The sequence below is a fragment of the Enhydra lutris genome, unplaced genomic scaffold (assembly GCF_002288905.1).
Source record: "Enhydra lutris kenyoni isolate GAN:26980312 unplaced genomic scaffold, ASM228890v2 scaffoldscaffold3, whole genome shotgun sequence".
NCBI lineage: Eukaryota > Metazoa > Chordata > Mammalia > Carnivora > Mustelidae > Enhydra > Enhydra lutris.
Window position 1 is genome coordinate 73313849 of NW_019154087.1, and position 18932 is coordinate 73332780.

Consider the following 18932-nt stretch of genomic DNA (forward strand, 5'->3'; position numbering starts at 1 on the left):
TTTTTTTTTTTTAAGATTTTATTTATTTATTTGAGAGGGAGAGAATGACAGAGAGAGACCCCAAGAGGGGGAAAGTCAGAGGGAGAAGCAGACGCCCTGCAAGCAGGGGGTCCGATGCGGGACTCGATCCCGGGATCCCATGACCTGAGCCGAAGGCAGTCGCTTAACCAACTGAGCCACTCAGGTGCCCCTACTCTTTCTACTCTTGTATGTTTGAAATATACCACAAATTCCATAGTAAAAGGATTCTTCAAACTTAGAACAAAATAAAAAACATAAAAGGGGGGCACCTGGGTGGCTCAGTGGGTTAAAGCCTCTGCCTTCGGCTCAGGTCATGATCTCAGGGTCCTGGAATCGAGCCCCTCATCGGGCTCTCTGCTTCACAGGGAGCCTGCTTCCTCCTCTGCCTGCCTACTTGTGATCTCTCTGTCAAATAAATAAATAAAATCTTTAAAAAACAAAAACAAAAACATAAAAGGGCCTGTCACTAACAGATGATTGTTAAATGTACTGATGTTTTACAAAAAAAGATATAATTCACAAAAAAGAAATTAAACTCAGAAGAACAAAGTGAGACGCAAGAAGCAATGATGAGCAAAGCAAAGTAGTAAATATGTAAACCAAGTAAGCATTAATTGCACATTATTTAATTTTATTATTTTTTTTTCAGTAGCCCAGTGTGTAGCCCAACATGGAACCTGAACTCACAACCCTGAGATCAAGACCTAAGCTGAGATCAAGAGTCAGATGCTAAACTGAATGAGCCACCCAGATGCCCCTATTATGAATTTTTTTTTGAAGATTTTATTTATTTATTTGAGAAAGAAAGACGAAAATTAAGAGGGAGAGAGAATCTGAAGCAGACTTCAAGCTAAGCATAGAGCCCTTTGCGGGCTCAATCCCGTGACCACAAGATCACGACCTGAGCCAAAACCAAGATTCAGACTCTTAACTGACGGGGCCACCAAGGCACCCCACAATGTTTTTTTAAAACAACAAATTTGGGGAACCTGGGTGGCTTAGTCGGTTAAGCCTCCGACTTATGATCTTGGCTCAGGTCATAATCTCAGGGTTGGGAGATGGAGCCCTATGTTGAGCTCCATGCTCAGCTTAAGACTCTCTCTCTCTCTCTCCCTCTGACCCTCCCCCTGCAACTGGCATGCACACATGCATGCTCTCTCTCAAAAAATAAATAAATAAATAAATAAAAAATTAAAAATTAAAAAATTTTTTTACGGAACTTTAAAACAAGGTCATACTCTATGAGCCAGTAATTTCACTCCTAGGTATTAACTCAAGAGAAATGTTCACAAAATGACTTATGCAAGAACAAACTTTATTAACAGTAGCCAAAAACTGAAAACAAACCAAATGTCCACAGACAGAAGAACTAATTAAAAATTATGATAAATCCAACCATAAAAGTGAAATATTTCTCAAGAATAAAAAATAAATTACTGGGCTGCCTGGGTGGCTCAGTGGGTTAAGCCTCTGCCTTCAGCTCAGGTCATGATCTCAGGGTCCTGGGATCGAGTCCCACATCAGGCTCTCTGCTAGGCAGGGAGCCTGCTTCCTCCCTCCCTCTCTCTCTCTCTCTCTACTTGTGATCTCTCTCTGTCAAATAAATAAAATCTTTAAAAAAATAAAATAAATTACTGAAGGATGCTGTGGTATGGAGATGTAAACAGAAATGATGAATAAAAGAAGCCAAACACAGAAAGAGTATATACTGTATGATTCCATTTGTATGAAATTATAGAACAGGCAAAACTAATCTGAAAGGATAGAAATCAGAACATTGGCTGATTGTGGAGAGAAACTGGAGTCATATAAATCTTGTATATCTTGACTGGGGTATACAATGGGCAAAACTCATTAAATACGACCCATGTCAAGAAAAAAGCAGTCAAAAGAAATAGACCATGAGATGGCCCAGATGCTGGATTCAGCAGATAAAGACTTTAAAGCAGCTTTTATACACAGGTCCAAGGAAGAAAAGAAGAATCTGATCTTAACAAATGTACAGGTAGAGAATATCAACAGAGAAATTAAAACTTTAAAAGAAGAAGCAAGTGAAAATTCTAGAACTGAAAAGAATAGTAACTGAAATAAAATATTCTCTGGATGTGCTTAACAGAAGGTTGGAAATGGCAGGAGAAATTATGCAACCAGAAGAAACAAGAATAAGATAAAAAATAAAAGTTAAAAAAATCAGAGCTTCTGTGATCTGTAGGGTAATAGTAAGCAATCTAACGTGTGTAATTTGATTCTCAGAAGAGGAGAAAGAGAGAAATGGTCAGGGGAATAATTTAATGAAATAATAGCTGAACATTACCTAAATTTATAGAAAACTTCAACTTACAGAAAGAACCAAGAACATCAATGAAATGCAAGCAAGGTAAGAGCAAATAAAACTATACCTAAGTATATCATAGTCCAACAAAAAGAGAGAAAACTATGAAAGCAAACGAAGTAACAGTGTAAACAGACACATAATACATGTAAGGAAAAGAGACACAAATGATGACTGAGTCTCAGCAGAAAAGAAATCTAAAAGATAATCTAAGATTTCTAAGTGCTGCTAGTGGAAAAATCCTACCAAAAAAAGTGAAATAAAGATAATCCCAAAAAGGGGAGAGCACTCTTTCCTAAGACAACTGCACAATAAGAAATACTGCAGAATATTCTTTGGGCTAAAGAGAAATGATATCAGGTAAATATGAGTCTTCAGGAAGGACTAGCTAGTGCCAGAAATAATAAATATGAAGAAAATATAAAAGATTATCTATAGTCTCTTTAATTTACTTAGAAGACAGTGGCTATTTTTTTAATTTTTTAATTTTTTTATAAACATATAATGTATTTTTAGCCCCAGGGGACAGTAGCTATTTTAAAGCAAGAAGAGTAACACTGTAAAATGGGTTCATAATAACTGTAAAAGATTCAACAATAAGAAAACAAAATAAGGGGGGGTTGGGAACAGGCAAATGGAATTATACCCTTACAAGGTTCTAATATTTGTGCAGTGGGAAGTGATATATTATTAATTCTAAGTAGACTATGAGAAGTTAAGAATCCATACTACAGTCCTTGAGAAAGACTTTAACAAAGAAATACAAAAATACCAAAAACCCAGAAATGGAAATAAAATTAAATACTAAAAAATAGTTTTCGGGGCGCCTGGGTGGCTCAGTGGGTTAAGCCGCTGCCTTCGGCTCGGGTCGTGATCTCAGAGTCCTGGGATCGAGCCCCGCATCGGGCTCTCTGCTGTCTAGGGGAGCCTGCTTCCTCCTCTCTCTCTGCCTGCCTCTCTGCCTGCTTGTGATCTCTCTGTCAAATAAATAAATAAAATCTTAAAAAAAAAAAAAAAAAAAAAAAATAGTTTTCATTTAACCCAAAAGAAAGCAAAAAAGAAGTTACAGTGGGGGAACAAAATAGAAAGGCCAAAGAGAAACCAGCAGCAATGAGGCAAACCTAACAATAATATATTAGATGTAAAAGAACTAAACATGCCAATTAAAAGGCAGAATTTGTTCAGGCTAGATAAAAAGAAAAAAGTTAGACCTAACCATATGCTGGCTACAAGACAATCATTTTTAATTTAAAGAACAAATACAGGCCAAAATTTAAAAGACTGAGAAAAAGATACATCATTCACACAATAAGCAAAGGACAGTTGATGTGGCTATATTAATATCAGGTAAGACAGATTTCAAAGTAAGAGAATTCCAAAGATACAAAGGGACAGTCATAATGATAGAAACATTGGGGGGGAAAAAAATCAATCCTAAATATGTATATACCTAACAGATTATCAAGGGAAAAATAGGTAATTTTCATGATCAGATTTGGAGAGTTAATGTCCTCTGTCTCAGTGACTGATAGAGTAAATAGAAAAAAAAAAATCAGGAGAACAGAATATTTAAAGAACAGATGTGAACAAGGTTATCAACCATCTTGACCTAATTGATATATACAGAACACTATGCCCCCCAACAGAATAGTTTCTTTTCAAGCACGCATAGAATGTTTACCAAGATAGAACACAGTCTCAAAACCAACCCAAAAGACTAAAATATTAAAGAGTCTTTCAGATCATGATGAAATTAAATAAGTAATCAATTAATAGAAAAAAGTTCCCCCCAGACATATGAAAATGAATTAACATGCTACTCCAATAACCTATGGGTCAAAGAATAAATCAAAAGGAAATTAGAAAATATTTTGAATAGAATGAAAATGACAGCCCCACATTTCAAAATTTGTGAAATGCAGAAAGAAATAGAAATCAATGAAACAGAAAATAAACAATAAAGAAAGTAAATCAGATTTGGTTCTGGGAGAAGACTGAAAAAACTAAAACTAGTCTCAAAAGTAGTCAAGAAGGGGCGCCTGGGAGGCTCAGTGGGTTAAAGCCTCTGCCTTAGGCACAGGTCATGATCCCAGGGTCCTGGGATTGAGCCCTGCATCGCATAGGGCTCTCTGCTCAGCAGGGAGCCTGCTTCCCTTCCTCTCTCTCTGCCTGCCTCTCTGTCTACTTGTAATCTTTGTCAAATAAATAAAATCTTAAAAAAAAAAAAAAAAGTAGTCAAGAAAACCAGAAAGAAAAATTGTCAAAAATAAAAAGAAGGGGAGCCTGGGTTGCTCAGTCAGTAAGCATCTGCTTACTGTCCTGGGATGGAGCCCTGCATCGGGCTCCCTGCTTGGCAGGGAGTCTACGGCTCCCTCTCCCCCTGCCTCTCTCCCCAGCTTGTGTTTTCTCTCTCTCTCAAAAAAATAAATAAAATCTTAAAAAAGAAAAAAGAAAATTCTTAAAAACAAATAAATAAAATAAAAAAATAAAAAGAAGAACAACAGATCCTACAAACATTAAAAGGGCAATAGGAAACATTGTAACGTCTACTGAAATAAACATTAAAATTTAAATGAAACAGAAAATTCCCTGAAAACATAACTTATGAAAACTGACTCATAGGGAAACACAAGAAGTTAAATAACCCTGTATTAAAGAAATTAGTCATAATTTAAAAGTTTCCTAAAGAGAAAATTCTAGGCCCAGACAGTGTCACTGGTGAGTCCTGTCAAACATTTAAGGAAGAAGCAATACTAAGTACATAAAATCTTTCAGAAAAAAAGATGATAAGGAAATATTTCCCAAGTCATTTCATGAGGCCAACATAATCATGATACCAAAACCTAACAAAAAATGATGATAATAGAGAAGCAGATATTCACCATAGAACACATACACAAAAATCCTTTACGAGGGGCACCTGGGTGGCTCAGTGGGTTAAGCCTCTGCCTTCAGCTCAGGTCATGATCTCAGGGTCCTGGGATGGAGCCCCCCATGGGGCTCTCTGCTCAGCGGGGGGCCTGCTTCCCACCTCCCCTCTCTGCCTGCCTCTCTGCCTACTTGTGATCTCTGTCAAATAAATAGATAACATCTTTAAAAAAAAATCCTTTACGAAATATTAGCAAATAGAATCAAGCATATATAAAAGATCATCATGTTCAAGTGGTATTTATCAGAAGGATAATATAATGCAATATAAACTCAACATTCAAATCAATGTAACTCAACAGGATAAGGCAAAAAAGGGAAATATCAGATGACATTAACTAGGAGGTCAGTAGTTATGTGGTAGGAAATCCTGATTGAAACTATTTCTGAAAGATGCTCAAATTTCCTGACAGTGACTCACAAATGAAAATATAACTTACCTGGGTCAGGAGGATGGTTATTTGGGGGACAGTCAGGAAGGGATGGGGCAACTGGAGCTATTCCTCTGGAGACTGCAGTTTGTGATACATCCTGTTGACTCTCCCATCGGCCCTGTTAAGGACAAAAGCAGTAGTTTTTATTCAAATGAATCAGTTAACAGAAAGACCTAAAGATATTTAAGAAAGACTGTATACATTACTAAAGTTTTATTCCCTTTGCAAGACATGGGAGATTTGACTGTTTAAGTACCTTTCTTCTTACACTTTTCATCTTCCAGGTGTTAATTTCCCAAATACTAATAAGACCTCACATTTGGATATTCCTTTCAGTTCACGATTTGAAGTCTCCTCAGTTCTGTCCTAACATTATTTTCTATACATCATGTTGCTTTCCATGAAATATGGATATGTGAAGACATTCCTTTTGAAATCCTTCCTTACATTCTGCCTTATAGGCTGTTTCTGCTCCTCTGCCTCAAGACACTCTCTCGATTCAGATTCTCAAATCAAACTGGGGAACAACCCCAATACTGTGGACTGTCTCTTCTCCCTTCTCCAGGGACCACCCTTCTATCCATTCCAATACCATTCATGAAAGTAAAAATTCTAGAACAATATATTATCAAGGCTCTTATTTTCCACAGATATTAAAGAGAAATTCCAGTTAAGCGCAAATCAAGTAATCACAAGTTCCAAATAATGGAAGCCTCTGGATTAACACGTTTTATTGTACTCTCAACTTATTCTATAAATTCTCATTAAAGAGATTTCACTGCATTATACAAGAACAATGCCAGTTGGGTGATTAATTAACCAATCCAGAATGGGGTGGCGAACCACAAAAATGGGGCTAATCATCAAAGCACTCTTAACATCAGTACCATCTGGCAAAGAAATAAACCCCAACCAAATGTTACAAGTACAAAACCCAGTAATGGAGATGAGATGCAAGTCCTCTAAAAGCTTTAAGTTCCCCTTTGATACTTTGATAATCACTCTGCTTCTTTTTCATCAGAGTTAAATAATAGTATTTTATATTAGTCTAAGCTGGTATTCCACAGATGAGTGACCCTAACAATGTTTGAGTTTTCCTTAGTAATCGCCTACAAAGCGAGTTCTTCCCTGCTCCTGAAGATGGATGGAGTGGAAAGCCCTCTACGGTTTCAGATATGTATTGGAAAACCTATCTGCTTTTAGCAGCAACCTAAGTACTGATCATAAAATCAATAAACCTTAAGTGATCTGGATCCTGTTTACCTCTGAGAACACCACTTTTCCCTAGGAACTCTCTCAGCACTTGATATTAAAAAAAAAAAAAAAAAAAAAAAAGACGGCATGATGTCTTAGCATTAGGAAGCCAAGAAACAAAACAGCCATGAAGAGATGATTAGGGAAACCATGAACTCTGAAATACTTCACTGCAGGAGCATTTGTGTTACTATGAATCACACACTGATTTACATACTTTAATGTTTCTTAATGTCTTTTGCATTTAAATTTAATTGTCTGTCTGGGAAAGCCACAGTTTTGTGTACTCTGGGACATCACAATCAGGAAGCTGAACACTAAGGTCAATACTCTTTGGAGCTTCTCAGAGGAGGAAAAGCCTCATGCTTTGTTCACAGTGTTAAGCTCAAGCAAGGTTGTTTTGAAGACAACTTACTTAATTTGAAAATAAATTTATTTTTGTATTTTCGATTTTTCTTTCTTGTTTGGCAGCTCACACAGTGGCACTCTGTCCCTTAGGGAAACTAAGTAGCTGATTCGGAGTCAGCACCTCAGCCATTTGGTGTATAATGGTCCAATGACAAATAATGTAGGTGTCATCTCTTCCCCAAGGCACACTCGGGGCTCCACTAGCTTCCCGGGTAATATTTCCCAGCTGGCACTCCCACACACAATGTTACTAACAAATCAGAATGGAAGCAATAACTTTTATTGTCTTGTATATTCAAGTATCTCAAGTGAGAACATCTGAAAGGGTGCACACAGTACACACATAACGCCTTAGCCAGACCGCTAGCCTCAGCAGAGGATGAAAAATGGAAACACATTTCACTTCATCCATCCTACCTTAACCGTCATCTTAACCTTGAGGAATTTCACACACTAGCTGTTCCCAGGTCTCGCCAATCAAAGACAGGGACACAGAATGTCTCAAATTGATCTGGGGAAGAACAGACTCTGCTTCAGAGGGAACAACAAATTTGGATGATAAACTGGGTACAACGCTCCCTCCTCTTCCTTCTGATACCCACAGATCTCTGGGGAGACATTTCACTGAAATCATTCACTTATTCTCTCTTGTAGTGCATGTCCATTCTCTTGCCAAAAAAGAAACCCGTGGTTCAGTGTCTAACTACAGACACTGCCCCTCGGGGACAAGGCAATTAGTATCTTTCAATAAATTTTACTGGCTGTTCCAGAGTTATTTTCCCTTTACCGAAATGTTGGAGAGGGGGAAAAAAAAGGAAGCATCCCGTTAAAAGTACTTCAGAGGGAGATGAACTCAGGACAACGAATAAAAAAGGTATGGCCGAACACTGGACCTTTCTGCTGTCTTATGAGCTCAGTCCTCAAAGTGGAAAGAGTATGGTATATAAACTATATGCCTGGAATCTGAAAAGATAGATCTGTGACTTGTTTCTAACATTCTGCATGTCGACCAACTTCAGAATCAGCCAAGATGAGGAGATACAAGAGAGAAAACTCTGGCTTTGTTTTAGAGCCTTAAACTAGCTTCATACTTATTAGGGATTATTTGTGCTAACAGGCTGAATTCCAAGAAATAAAACCCTATTCGAGATAGCAATTATTTGTAGCTGGCATTGTACGTAAAGACAAAATGGAACAGGGAAAACACGGGAGGCTCGCAGCTGCCTTGAGAACATGCTTTGGTCTTCCTTACGCACCTAGAGTTCTCCTATACTGCTCTTCCCAGACACAAATTCTTTGGGTTTTCCAAATTAAAAAAAATAAATAAATAAAATAAAAAGTTAAAAAGAAAAAAAGAAGTTTGCTTTTGATCACGGAAGTGACAAAGAGGTAAAGAAAGAGAAATGCCAGTAACATTCCAGGTCCAAAGGTGGCTTCTAATGCAAATAATGAAGTGACTCATATGTGGCTTCAGCCTTCACCTGTGACACACTAATAACTGCAGTTTTCAGGAAGGCATTACAGCCAAAACACACGAAAATCATTTTTGTTAGCTGAATATTCACTTAAGCTTTTGGATACTTTTAACTGCATCAAGACCTCCAATCCGAAGATGATAAACATAGTACCTTACTAACTTATTAAAAAGTGTAATTCCATCTAAAATGGCTCTTAAGTTGACAGTGTCCCTTGCATTGCAAAAAGGTCTCAATGCACAACCAATTTTTAGATAGATAAACAATATGCTGAAATTAATTCTGCAGCTAAGTCCATCTTGGTAGACTGGTCATAAAAAGCTTGTTAAGTTTTCATTGTATATATTAAAAAACTGCCTTGGGGCGCCTGGGTGGCTCAGTGGGTTAAAGCCTCTGCCTTCGGCTCAGGTCGTGATCCCAGGGTCCTGGGATGGAGCCCCGCATCCGGCTCTCTGCTCAGCAGGGAGCTTGCTTCTCCCTCTCTCTCTGCCTGCCTCTCTGCCTACTTGTAATCTGTGTCTGTCAAATAAATAAATAAAATCTTAAAAAAAAAAAAACTGCCTTGGGGCACCTGGGTGGCTCAGTGGGTTGAAGCCTCTGCCTTCAGCTCAGGTCGTTATCCCAGGGTCCTGGGATCGAGCCCTGCCTCAGGCTCTCTGCTCAGCGGGGAGCCTGCTTCCCTCTCTTGCTCTCTCTGCCTGCTTCTCTGCCTACTTGTGATCTCTGTCTGTCAAATAAATAAAATCTTTAAAAAAATAAAATAATTTTTTTTTAAAAACTGCCTTATAATAATGAAATATCCAGTAACAGTAAATAGCAACATCACTGTAATTATATATATATGTGTGTATATATGTGTGTGTGTGTATATATATACATATATATGTATATATATATATATTTCTCCCCCTGCCATTTCTCAGGGCTCATCAAGATAAGAATACTCTTAAACCTTTTTATCTGTTTTACCCATCCCCCACCCACCTCCCCTCTGACAACCTCCAGTTTGTTCTCTGTATTTAAGAGTCTGGGTTTTTTGGTCTCTTCCTCTTTGTTTCTTAAATTCCACGTATGGGGGTGCCTGGGTGGCTCAGTGGTTTAAGCCTCTGCCTTCGGCTAGGTCATGATTCCAGGGTCCTGGAACCCAGCCCCGCATTGAGCTCTCTGCTCAGCAGGGAGCCTGCTTCCCCCTCTCTCTCTGCCTGCCTCTCTGCCTACTTGTGATCTCTGTCAAATAAATAAGTAAAAATCTTTATTAAAAAAAATTCCACATATGAGAAAAATCATATGGTATCTGTCTTCTTCTGACTTAGTTCACTTAGCATTTCTAACTTCTAGGTCCATCCATGTTGTCACAATGGCAAGATTTCATTTTTTTTAATAGCTGAGTAATATTCCATTGTATGTATGTCATTGTGTGTATGTGCTATACCAATGTCCCACTTCTTCTTTTATCCATTCATTTACAGACACCACTTGGGTTGCTTCCATTTCTAGGCTATTGTAAATAATGCAATAAACATAGGTGCGTGTATATATATCTTTTTGAATTAAAGTTTTTGTTTTCTCTGGGTAAATACCCAGTAGTGGAATTATTGAATCATATGGTAATTCTGTTTTTAGGTTTCTGAGGAACCTCTATTTCGTTTTCCACAGTGGCTACATAATTTCCATTCCCACAACAGTGCATGAGCGTTCCTTTTTCTTCCCATCCTCAACACCACTTGTTATTTCTTGTCTTTTTGATTTTAGTCATTCTGACAGGTATAAAGTACTATCTCATTGTGGTTTTAATGTGCATTTCCCTGATGATTAGTGATATTGGGCATCTTTTCATGTGTGAATTGGCCATCTATCTTTTCTGGAAAAAAAGATTCTCTGCCTGTTTTTAATCAGATGATTTTAGGTTTTTTGGTGTTGAGTTGTGTAAGTTCAGATTTTGGGTATTCACCCCTTAATGGATATTTGATTTGCAAATATCTTTTCCCACTTGGGGGCAACTGGGTGGCTCAGTTGGTTAAGTGCCCAACTCTTGATTTCAGCTCATGATCTCAGGGTCATGAAATCGAGCCCCACAACGGGCTCCATGCTCAGCACGGAGTCTGCTAAAGATTCTCTCTCTCTTTCCCTCTGTCCCTCCCCTCCTGCTTGCATTCTTCTATCACTAAAAGAAATTAAATCTTAAAAAGAGTATCTTCTCCCATTTGGTAGGCTGCCTTTTTGTTTTTCTGATGGTTTACTTCACTGTGCAAAAGCTTTTTATTTTGGTGTAGTTCCAGTAGTTTATTAGGGACATATTTTTAATTAAAAAGGCTATCAAGAATGACTTTAATACTGATTCTAAGGGATACATGTACCCCAACATTTATAGCAGCATTATCAACAATAGCCAAATTATGGAAAGAGCCCACATGTCCATCAACTGATGAATGGATAAAGAAGATACAGTGTGTGTGTGTGTGTGTGTGTGTGTGCACGCGCGCGCACGCACACACACAGACACAGAGGAATATTACTCAGCCATCATAAAGAATGAAATCTTGCCAGGTGCAACAACACAGATGGAGCTAGAGAGTATTATGCTAAGCAAAATAAATCAGAGAAAGACAAGCACCATATGATTTCACTCATATATAGAATTTAAGAGACAAAACAGATGAACATGGAGGGAAAAAAAAGAGAGAAGGAATTGTAAAACAATTATAACTACAGAAAACAAACTGAGGGTTGCTGGAGGGTAGGTGGCAAGGGGATGGGCTAAAAGGGTGATGGGATGAAGGAGGACATTTGTGATGAGGACTGGGTGTTGTGTGTAATTGATGAATCACTACACGGCACACTTGAAACTAATATTATATTGTAAGTTAACTAACTGGAATTTAAATAAAAGCTTGAGGGGAAAAAAAAAAAGAATGATTTCTTTTAGGCCCTAAGGTGAATTTAAGTTGGGAGTAGTTCATCAAATTCAATTTATCTTTTTAAGATTAACAGGTCTATCAATTCAATCTTGGTGGAGCTCAGTAAAGCAATTCCAATTCTAATATGCAGTGAGCATCAATAATAAGGGTGTGTAAAATATGGCTGGGTAAATTCCAAGTGTCATAAGCCAAATGAGGAGACTGTTTTTAGTAGTTCACTGCTTCCTCCCACCTCCTAAAGAGCACTAATCCTATCAAACTCTCCATCCCTGCCTCCCTCCCATAACTTTTAGTATCACTTTGTCCTAAATGACTAATCTTTGCTGTGGTATCAACTAAAAATTAGGAGAGAAAGGGAGACATGAACCTCTTCTTGTGTCCTCTCCTGGCTTCTGAACATTGTTTCAATGAACTGAACGTTCCCATCTTACACAGGGGAAGACAGCACATCAAATTCTGTGGCCTATATTTCTGTTTTCATAATCAAGATCAGAGGCTAGACACATTAATGGATACAGAACCTGGAAATAGGCCCACACAAGTTTACAAGGTAGATATAACTAATATTCAATTATTTCAAAGCACATTTTTCTAGCATTTTAAGCATTATCAACTCCTATTTCTCTCTTGTGCATCAAATACTTTAAGGCAAAGAAACCAAAATGGCACTGCTGAGAAAAGTTCTGTGATGTCAAAGGAATGCCCAAAGCAGTTTTGTCATTTTATTCCCCTTTCCCTGTCCACACTTGAGAAAAGCACATCTTACAAGTTCCCAAATATTTATTTGTATTATCTGCTTAATATGAATTAACTCCAACTCCTCACATTCGAGAACCCTCTAAATTTACTAAGATGCCTTAGTTCCTGGGCTCCTTTGACAGCTACTTTTACAGTCTTAGAAAAAGAAGCATGTGAAAGGAATCCTATATATTGACTACCAAAGTTATTTTTACAAAAGAGTAAGAGCCAAAAAATTAGCACAGTGCCAAATTTAGTCATCTTATAAAAACTACATTTAAAAATTCATTCTTATTTTCAAGGTAAAAGCAAGCATGATACAAAGTTTTAGGTAGTAGGATAGTACTTATATCCCACTCATTAGGAAAACCTAATGGATTAATTACCTGTCCCTGGATCTCTGAAAACTGAAGAACGCAGGAAGTCCCCCAAAGAAAAGAAAAGAAAAAAAAAAAAAAAAGTCTGAGATTTTTCAAAACAATTTCCTTTAGGACTCTGTGTACAAATTATTATAAATAAAGCTACTGGAGATCTTCTCAAACCACTACACATAAAAGAACAAAAACTTCTAGCTACTTAAAAGAGCAAGGAATAAAATTTTTCAATGCTAATATATGTTTTTGAAAAGGTGTTGAATTTTGACACATATTTTTTTTGCTCCTATTGAGATTTTCATACATACATATGTTTTTAATTCTAATCTAAAAAAAAAATAGGTAATTGGTTCCTACGATCCCCAAACCAAATAATATAAAAAGGCATAGTGAGAAATCTACCTCTATCCCAACCTCTTCAGTTCCCCACATATTTCCACCCTCTCCCCAGGCAGATAAGTAATGGTATTAGCTTCTTATATATCCTTCTAGGGTTTCTTATGTATGTGTAAGCAAATCTATAAACAGTCACACACACTTCTCTCCTGTCCCCCTCCTTTTGTAATATAAATGGCAGCATACTATTTTGTACTTCACTTTTATTTATTTATTTTTTAAAGTAGGCTCAACGTCCCATTTGGAACCCAACACAGGGCTTATACTCACAACCCCAAGATCAAGACCTGAGCTGAGAACAAGAGTCAGACACTTAATGGACTGAGCCCACCCAGGTGCCCCTCTGCTCTTCATTTTTTTTTTTTTTTTTTTAAGATTTATTTACTGTTTTGAGAGGGGCAGAGGAGAGGCAGAGGGAGAAAATCTTCAGGGAGACTCCCTGCTGAGCCGGGAGCCCGACTCAGGTCTCAATCCTGTGACCCATGAGATCATGACCTGAGCTGAAACCAAGTGCTGGATGCTCAACTGACCGAGCCACAAGGGCACCCCTCTGCACTTCATTTTTAAACATTAAGAAGATCCTAGTAATTTTTCCATATGGGTATCTAGAAGGGTTCCTACTCATTTTTACAGCTGCATAGTATCCCATTCATTTATTTGTATGTATGGGGGGGGGTGGTATGTGACATCTGCCCAGATTAAGTGTATTTAACCAGACCAAACCAATGGACAGTCTGTTTGTTTCCAGTCTCCTGCCATTATAAACAATATTTGAATGGACACTTGTACATGAATCATTTCACATGTGTATAAGCACAGCTGTTCTGCAGAGGGCTTTAATAGGATTTTGATAATTTGTAGGTCAATTCGTTTATGCACAACTCAGTCTTGAGGAATTCTTTTATGGGTAGTATTAAAAACACATACTGAATACAAGGCAACGCTATATTTGAAAGTGATTTTCTTTGTTTCATTTAAAGGCCACAGGGAGCAGGGGAATGACTTTTCCTCTCTAGTAAGAAAATATAATTTTAAGAATATTTATTTTTCCTAAAACTCTTTTAAGATGCTCTGTTTTAGATGATAAAACTATTGAGGGACTCCTTCCTCTGAATATGGGGGAGCTACTCTGTACTCCCTTCTGAAGTCTGGAATCAAATCCTCTTTCCTTTGTAATCTTTTCACTTCGTTTCCTAGCATCACAATTACAATCCTATATCACTAGAATCTCCTTACTCATTGAACAGGCCCATTGCATAAAAATCTTATAACAGGTTTCCTCTATCTTTCTCCTACCGAATAGCCAAAGGTCTCTAATTATGATAGGCGGACATTCATTCAACCTAGAGAGAAGTCAAAAGATGCCCATAGTGACGAGATGTTGACTAATGCCCAGCCACACCTCGTAACCTTTCAGGGCCCATGGATGCCAGGAGTTCAAAAGGAGATAAAAATAATAGCTTCACAGCTGAATTGGGAGCAAAGTTAGCAATGGCAAGTTGGCACGTTCTGTTTTCCCTGACAATACACTTCCAGAAGGTTGGGGACTAATATGGTCAGGGAGGGGCAAGCAAGCCAAATTTTGAGGAAGACTGAACTGCAGAAATAGGGGGAAAAAAGTATTTAACTTGTTTGAAGTGTATGACAACTCAAAATATACCCTGAAATAGAGTGGAGGGATACATATCCTTATTGCTGTGATGGTACCATAATATCAGTAAAACCTGAGAGGGCGAAAATCAAACTTTCCTCCTCTTCACTAGGGTATGCCAAGAAATCAAGATGACTAAAAAAGGGAAGGTCCTGGTAGAGTAGCAAAAATATGTAACATTACATTTACTCATTTACTATGACATGTCCTGCTGAGTTGTCCCCAACCTGCCACAAAAACTGCCCTGGAAAAGGACTCCCAGGAACTCTTTACTGTCATATCTGAAGCCGTCTTTGGTCCTCATCTTACAGTCTCTGAAGAACCTGAGAGGAGTCCTTCTTAAAAGCTAAAAAGCCAGGCACCTGGGTGGCTCAGTTGGTTGAGTGTCCGACTCTTGATTTCAGCTTCAGGTTGTGATCTCAGGATTGAGGGATCAAGCCCCATGTCAGGCTCCCTGCTCAGTGGAGAGTCTGCTTGGGATTCTCTCTCTCTCCCTCTGTCCCTCCCCCAGCTCATGTATGCATGCTTGCTAAAATAAGTAAATAAGTAAAACATTTGGGAAAAAACCAAACAACTTAAAATTCCTTTCTGCCCCGGTTTCCAAGCTACTCTCTGCTGGGTCTTCTGGCCGGCTTCTCTTCCAGCACGTGCCCAAGAGTATGCTCATGCCAACCAGCTCCAACTTTAGATCTAATCCCTCACTCAGTTATAAATATGCCCTCAGCTCCCCAGTCTGTCTTCAGCCCAGGCTTCCAGACCCTTCAATTGGCACAGACACCTTCTATCAAAAATGGAACTAAATAATTTTCTTCCCCAAACCTGCCCCTCTAACAGTTCATCTCTCTATTCTGTCATCCAGAAGCGCACGTCGCCCTCGTCTCCTTCCTCGCCCAACCTTTCTGTCCACGGAGTTCCAGAGCGCCTACCTCCTTAATAATACCTAAGTGGCTCTCCCTCACCCTCCCACTGCTGAATCTCCTCCCACACCTGATGTATCCATCCTCAAATTAAATGTTTTTTCACTTTTTGCACTGGTAACTGTATATATTTGTACTGTATACAATATTCTAATGTGATTTTATGGGCCACAGCCAGGAACCCAAGTGGGGTTTAGGTGGACTGTTAAAAAACACCTCCCAATTCAACTGTAACCATGTTACTGCCATTACTCCTTCAGGGGCTCCCTACCTCTTCCATTACTCCTTGGTACATGATGTTAGATCTGCGACAATCAGGCCCCTTGTCTCTGGGTTGTACCCCACAGACACCCTCTCCTTTAGTCACACTACATGCAGTGTCATGAACATGGCAAGCTTGTTCCTCCCTCCATGCTTCTGTTCACACTGTTGCTTTCACTCCTTCCCTGCCTCAGGGGGCAGGTGGGGGTACCTCATCACCTTCAGCTTAGGGGGATTATCGTCTCTGCAGCCTCTCCTGATCCGTGAATAATGCCTTTAAAAGTGTCCACCCCCACCTTTGGTCTCCTACTCTATCATACTTCCAGTATAGCATCTATGTTCCTTTATTCCATTTACTTGGTGTAGATGAAGCACTGTAACTTTCTTTCAAGCGATACTGTTACTTTCTCTATTTAAACAGAAGGAGATTGGGGGTAGACAGAAAATTTTGGCCACTTCTCTCAAGGAATTGAAAATATAACTGGGAATTTGGATTAGATGTAATTCCAAAAAAACACAAAAAGTTGTGCTTTTTTTCTTATACATATATTTTCCTTAAAATATTTCGCTTATTTACATTTAAAAATAATGACACAAACAATTTCCCAGGAACTCAGCTTTGTTCCAGTAATCACAAGCTGTGCTGTGCTCACTAAGAACTGATCAAACCTATCACTGGATCAGTATAAAGGAGTACTACTTAGCACACTTTCAGAGACATGGTAGGTGAACAGTAAATTAATGAGTTGGAGAGCTATTTATATGTCTATAAACATTGATATATATACATATGGCTCATTTTTAAGATCTAGGTTACTAGGAGTTTGCCTGAAATAATGGCATACACACACACACACACACACACACACATATACACACACACATTTTTATGTATTTCAGGTAAACTCCTACTAAACTAGATCTTAAGAATAAGTCTTATTATTCATCAACTAATTGTTCTAAGGTTTTTTAAGGAAAATTTCAAATGTACAAAAACAGAGTATAAAATAACAACAGTAGAAAGGGTAGTATAACAAATCCCATGCAGCTATAAGCACCACCATTAAATAGACCATCTTCTCTTATCTATGCCCTCACTGTCCTCCGAGATTATTTTGAAACAAATCCCTGATTATCAGGCCATTGTATAAGACACTGTTCACTTTTACCCTCCTCAAGGGTTAAGAGAGCAATACAGAGCATGTTGCCCACAGTTAACAGTACCAACATCTAACCAGATCCCTCAAAAAATATCGGGCACAAAACTATGATATAGGACATCCAGTTACAACAATTCTGAGTACGATCCTTTTAAGTAAATGATAAAGAATTCTCTACGCGTGGGGCGCCTGGGTGGCTCAATGGGTTAAAGCCTCTGCCTTCGGCTCTGGTCATGATCCCAAGGTCCTGGGATCGAGCCCCACATCGGGCTCTCTGCTCAGCAGGGAGCCTGCTTCCCACCCCCCACCTGCCTCTCTGCCTACTTGTGATCTCTATCAAATAAACAAATAAAATCTTAAAAAAAAAAAAAAGAATTCTCTATGCTTAAACCTCTACTAAATTGGGGAACACTACATTAACAATAAATCCCAGCTAACAGAAGTTCTGTTCCCTTATTTTTAATTTCTTCTAGCAAATAATACTAACTTTCAGATAAGATCTTCCTATTCCTCACACATTTGCAATCATTTTATCAATATTTTACTATTAAAATTTTGATTTAAATTTCCATTTTTGACTCAAACAGGAAGAACAGTTTACATAAAAATACGAACTCAAGCAACAAAACTGGTTTTTAACCCTTAAAAAGTAGAGTAGTATGGTCTAATAAACCTTATTTAACTGGTAAAAAGAAATGAACTGTAAACACTTTCTAATAAATTTCACATAGCACAGAAGAGCAGGAGAAATTCTGGCATGCAAAACAAGCATGTGATATTTGAGAAGAGGAAAACTGAATGGGAAATCGGTCTAAGACTGACAGAAAAATAGTTATAAATACTTACCTTATTGCTGCCTAGACTATAGGATGGAATAAGATCTTGTCGGCTGCCAGACAACTGAAAAAGAAAAAAAGAGAGGATTAGTCCTTTATTTTTATTTTTTTGTAAAAGATTTTATTTATTTATTTGACAGAGTGAGTAAGAGAGAGAGAGAGCAAGCACAAGCAGGGGGAACGGCAGACAGGGGAGAAACAGGCTCCCAGCTGAGCAGGGAGCCCAATGCGGGGCTCAATCCCAGGACCCTGGGATCATGACGTGAGCCGAAAGCAGCCTCTTAATCGACTGAGCTACCCAGGCTTCCCTGGGATTAGTCCTTTAGGTGTGAAAGTACAGGAATCTACGGTCCTGGAAATACAAGAATTTGAAAACCAAATCAACAGTCAGATGGTAGCAGAGATGCTGTCAAGACATTTGTAAATTAGGCTAGTGTATACTTTGAGACATTATTATGCACAACTTTTTTTAAAGATGTATTTCTTTATTTTGAAAAAGAGAAAGCATATGTGCAAGCCAGGAGGAGGGGCAGAGGGAAAGAGACAGAATCCTCAAGCAGACTCCCCACTGAGCACAGAGCACCAAGAAGGGCTCAATCCCAGGACCCTGAGATCATGACCTGAGCCGAAGTCAGGAGTCGGCCACTTAAACAACTGAGCCACCCAGGTGCCCCTCACAATTTTTTTTACACTGAATTGAACTTTAAGGTGGGAGGTTTATATAAGATCAGACACCCAGTTTACCCTGAGGCAACAACCATCAGGGCATGGGTAAGGGACATTTCATCTGTTTATCCCCTTCTATTTAAAGGATACCAGCTTAATTATT

General features: G+C 38.5%; 1 protein-coding gene across 1 annotated transcript in view; it reads right to left on the reverse strand.

Annotated features, from left to right (window-relative positions):
- LOC111153078 (kinesin family member 13B) overlaps positions 1-18932 on the reverse strand; it is a 204417-nt gene that overhangs the window by 32522 nt on the left and 152963 nt on the right. The window contains exons 36-37 of the mRNA XM_022511878.1: positions 18114-18167; positions 5722-5833 (exon numbers count right to left, since the gene is read on the reverse strand). Of these exons, the coding sequence (XP_022367586.1) occupies positions 5722-5833; positions 18114-18167 (166 nt within the window). The remainder of the gene's footprint in view (positions 1-5721; positions 5834-18113; positions 18168-18932) is intronic.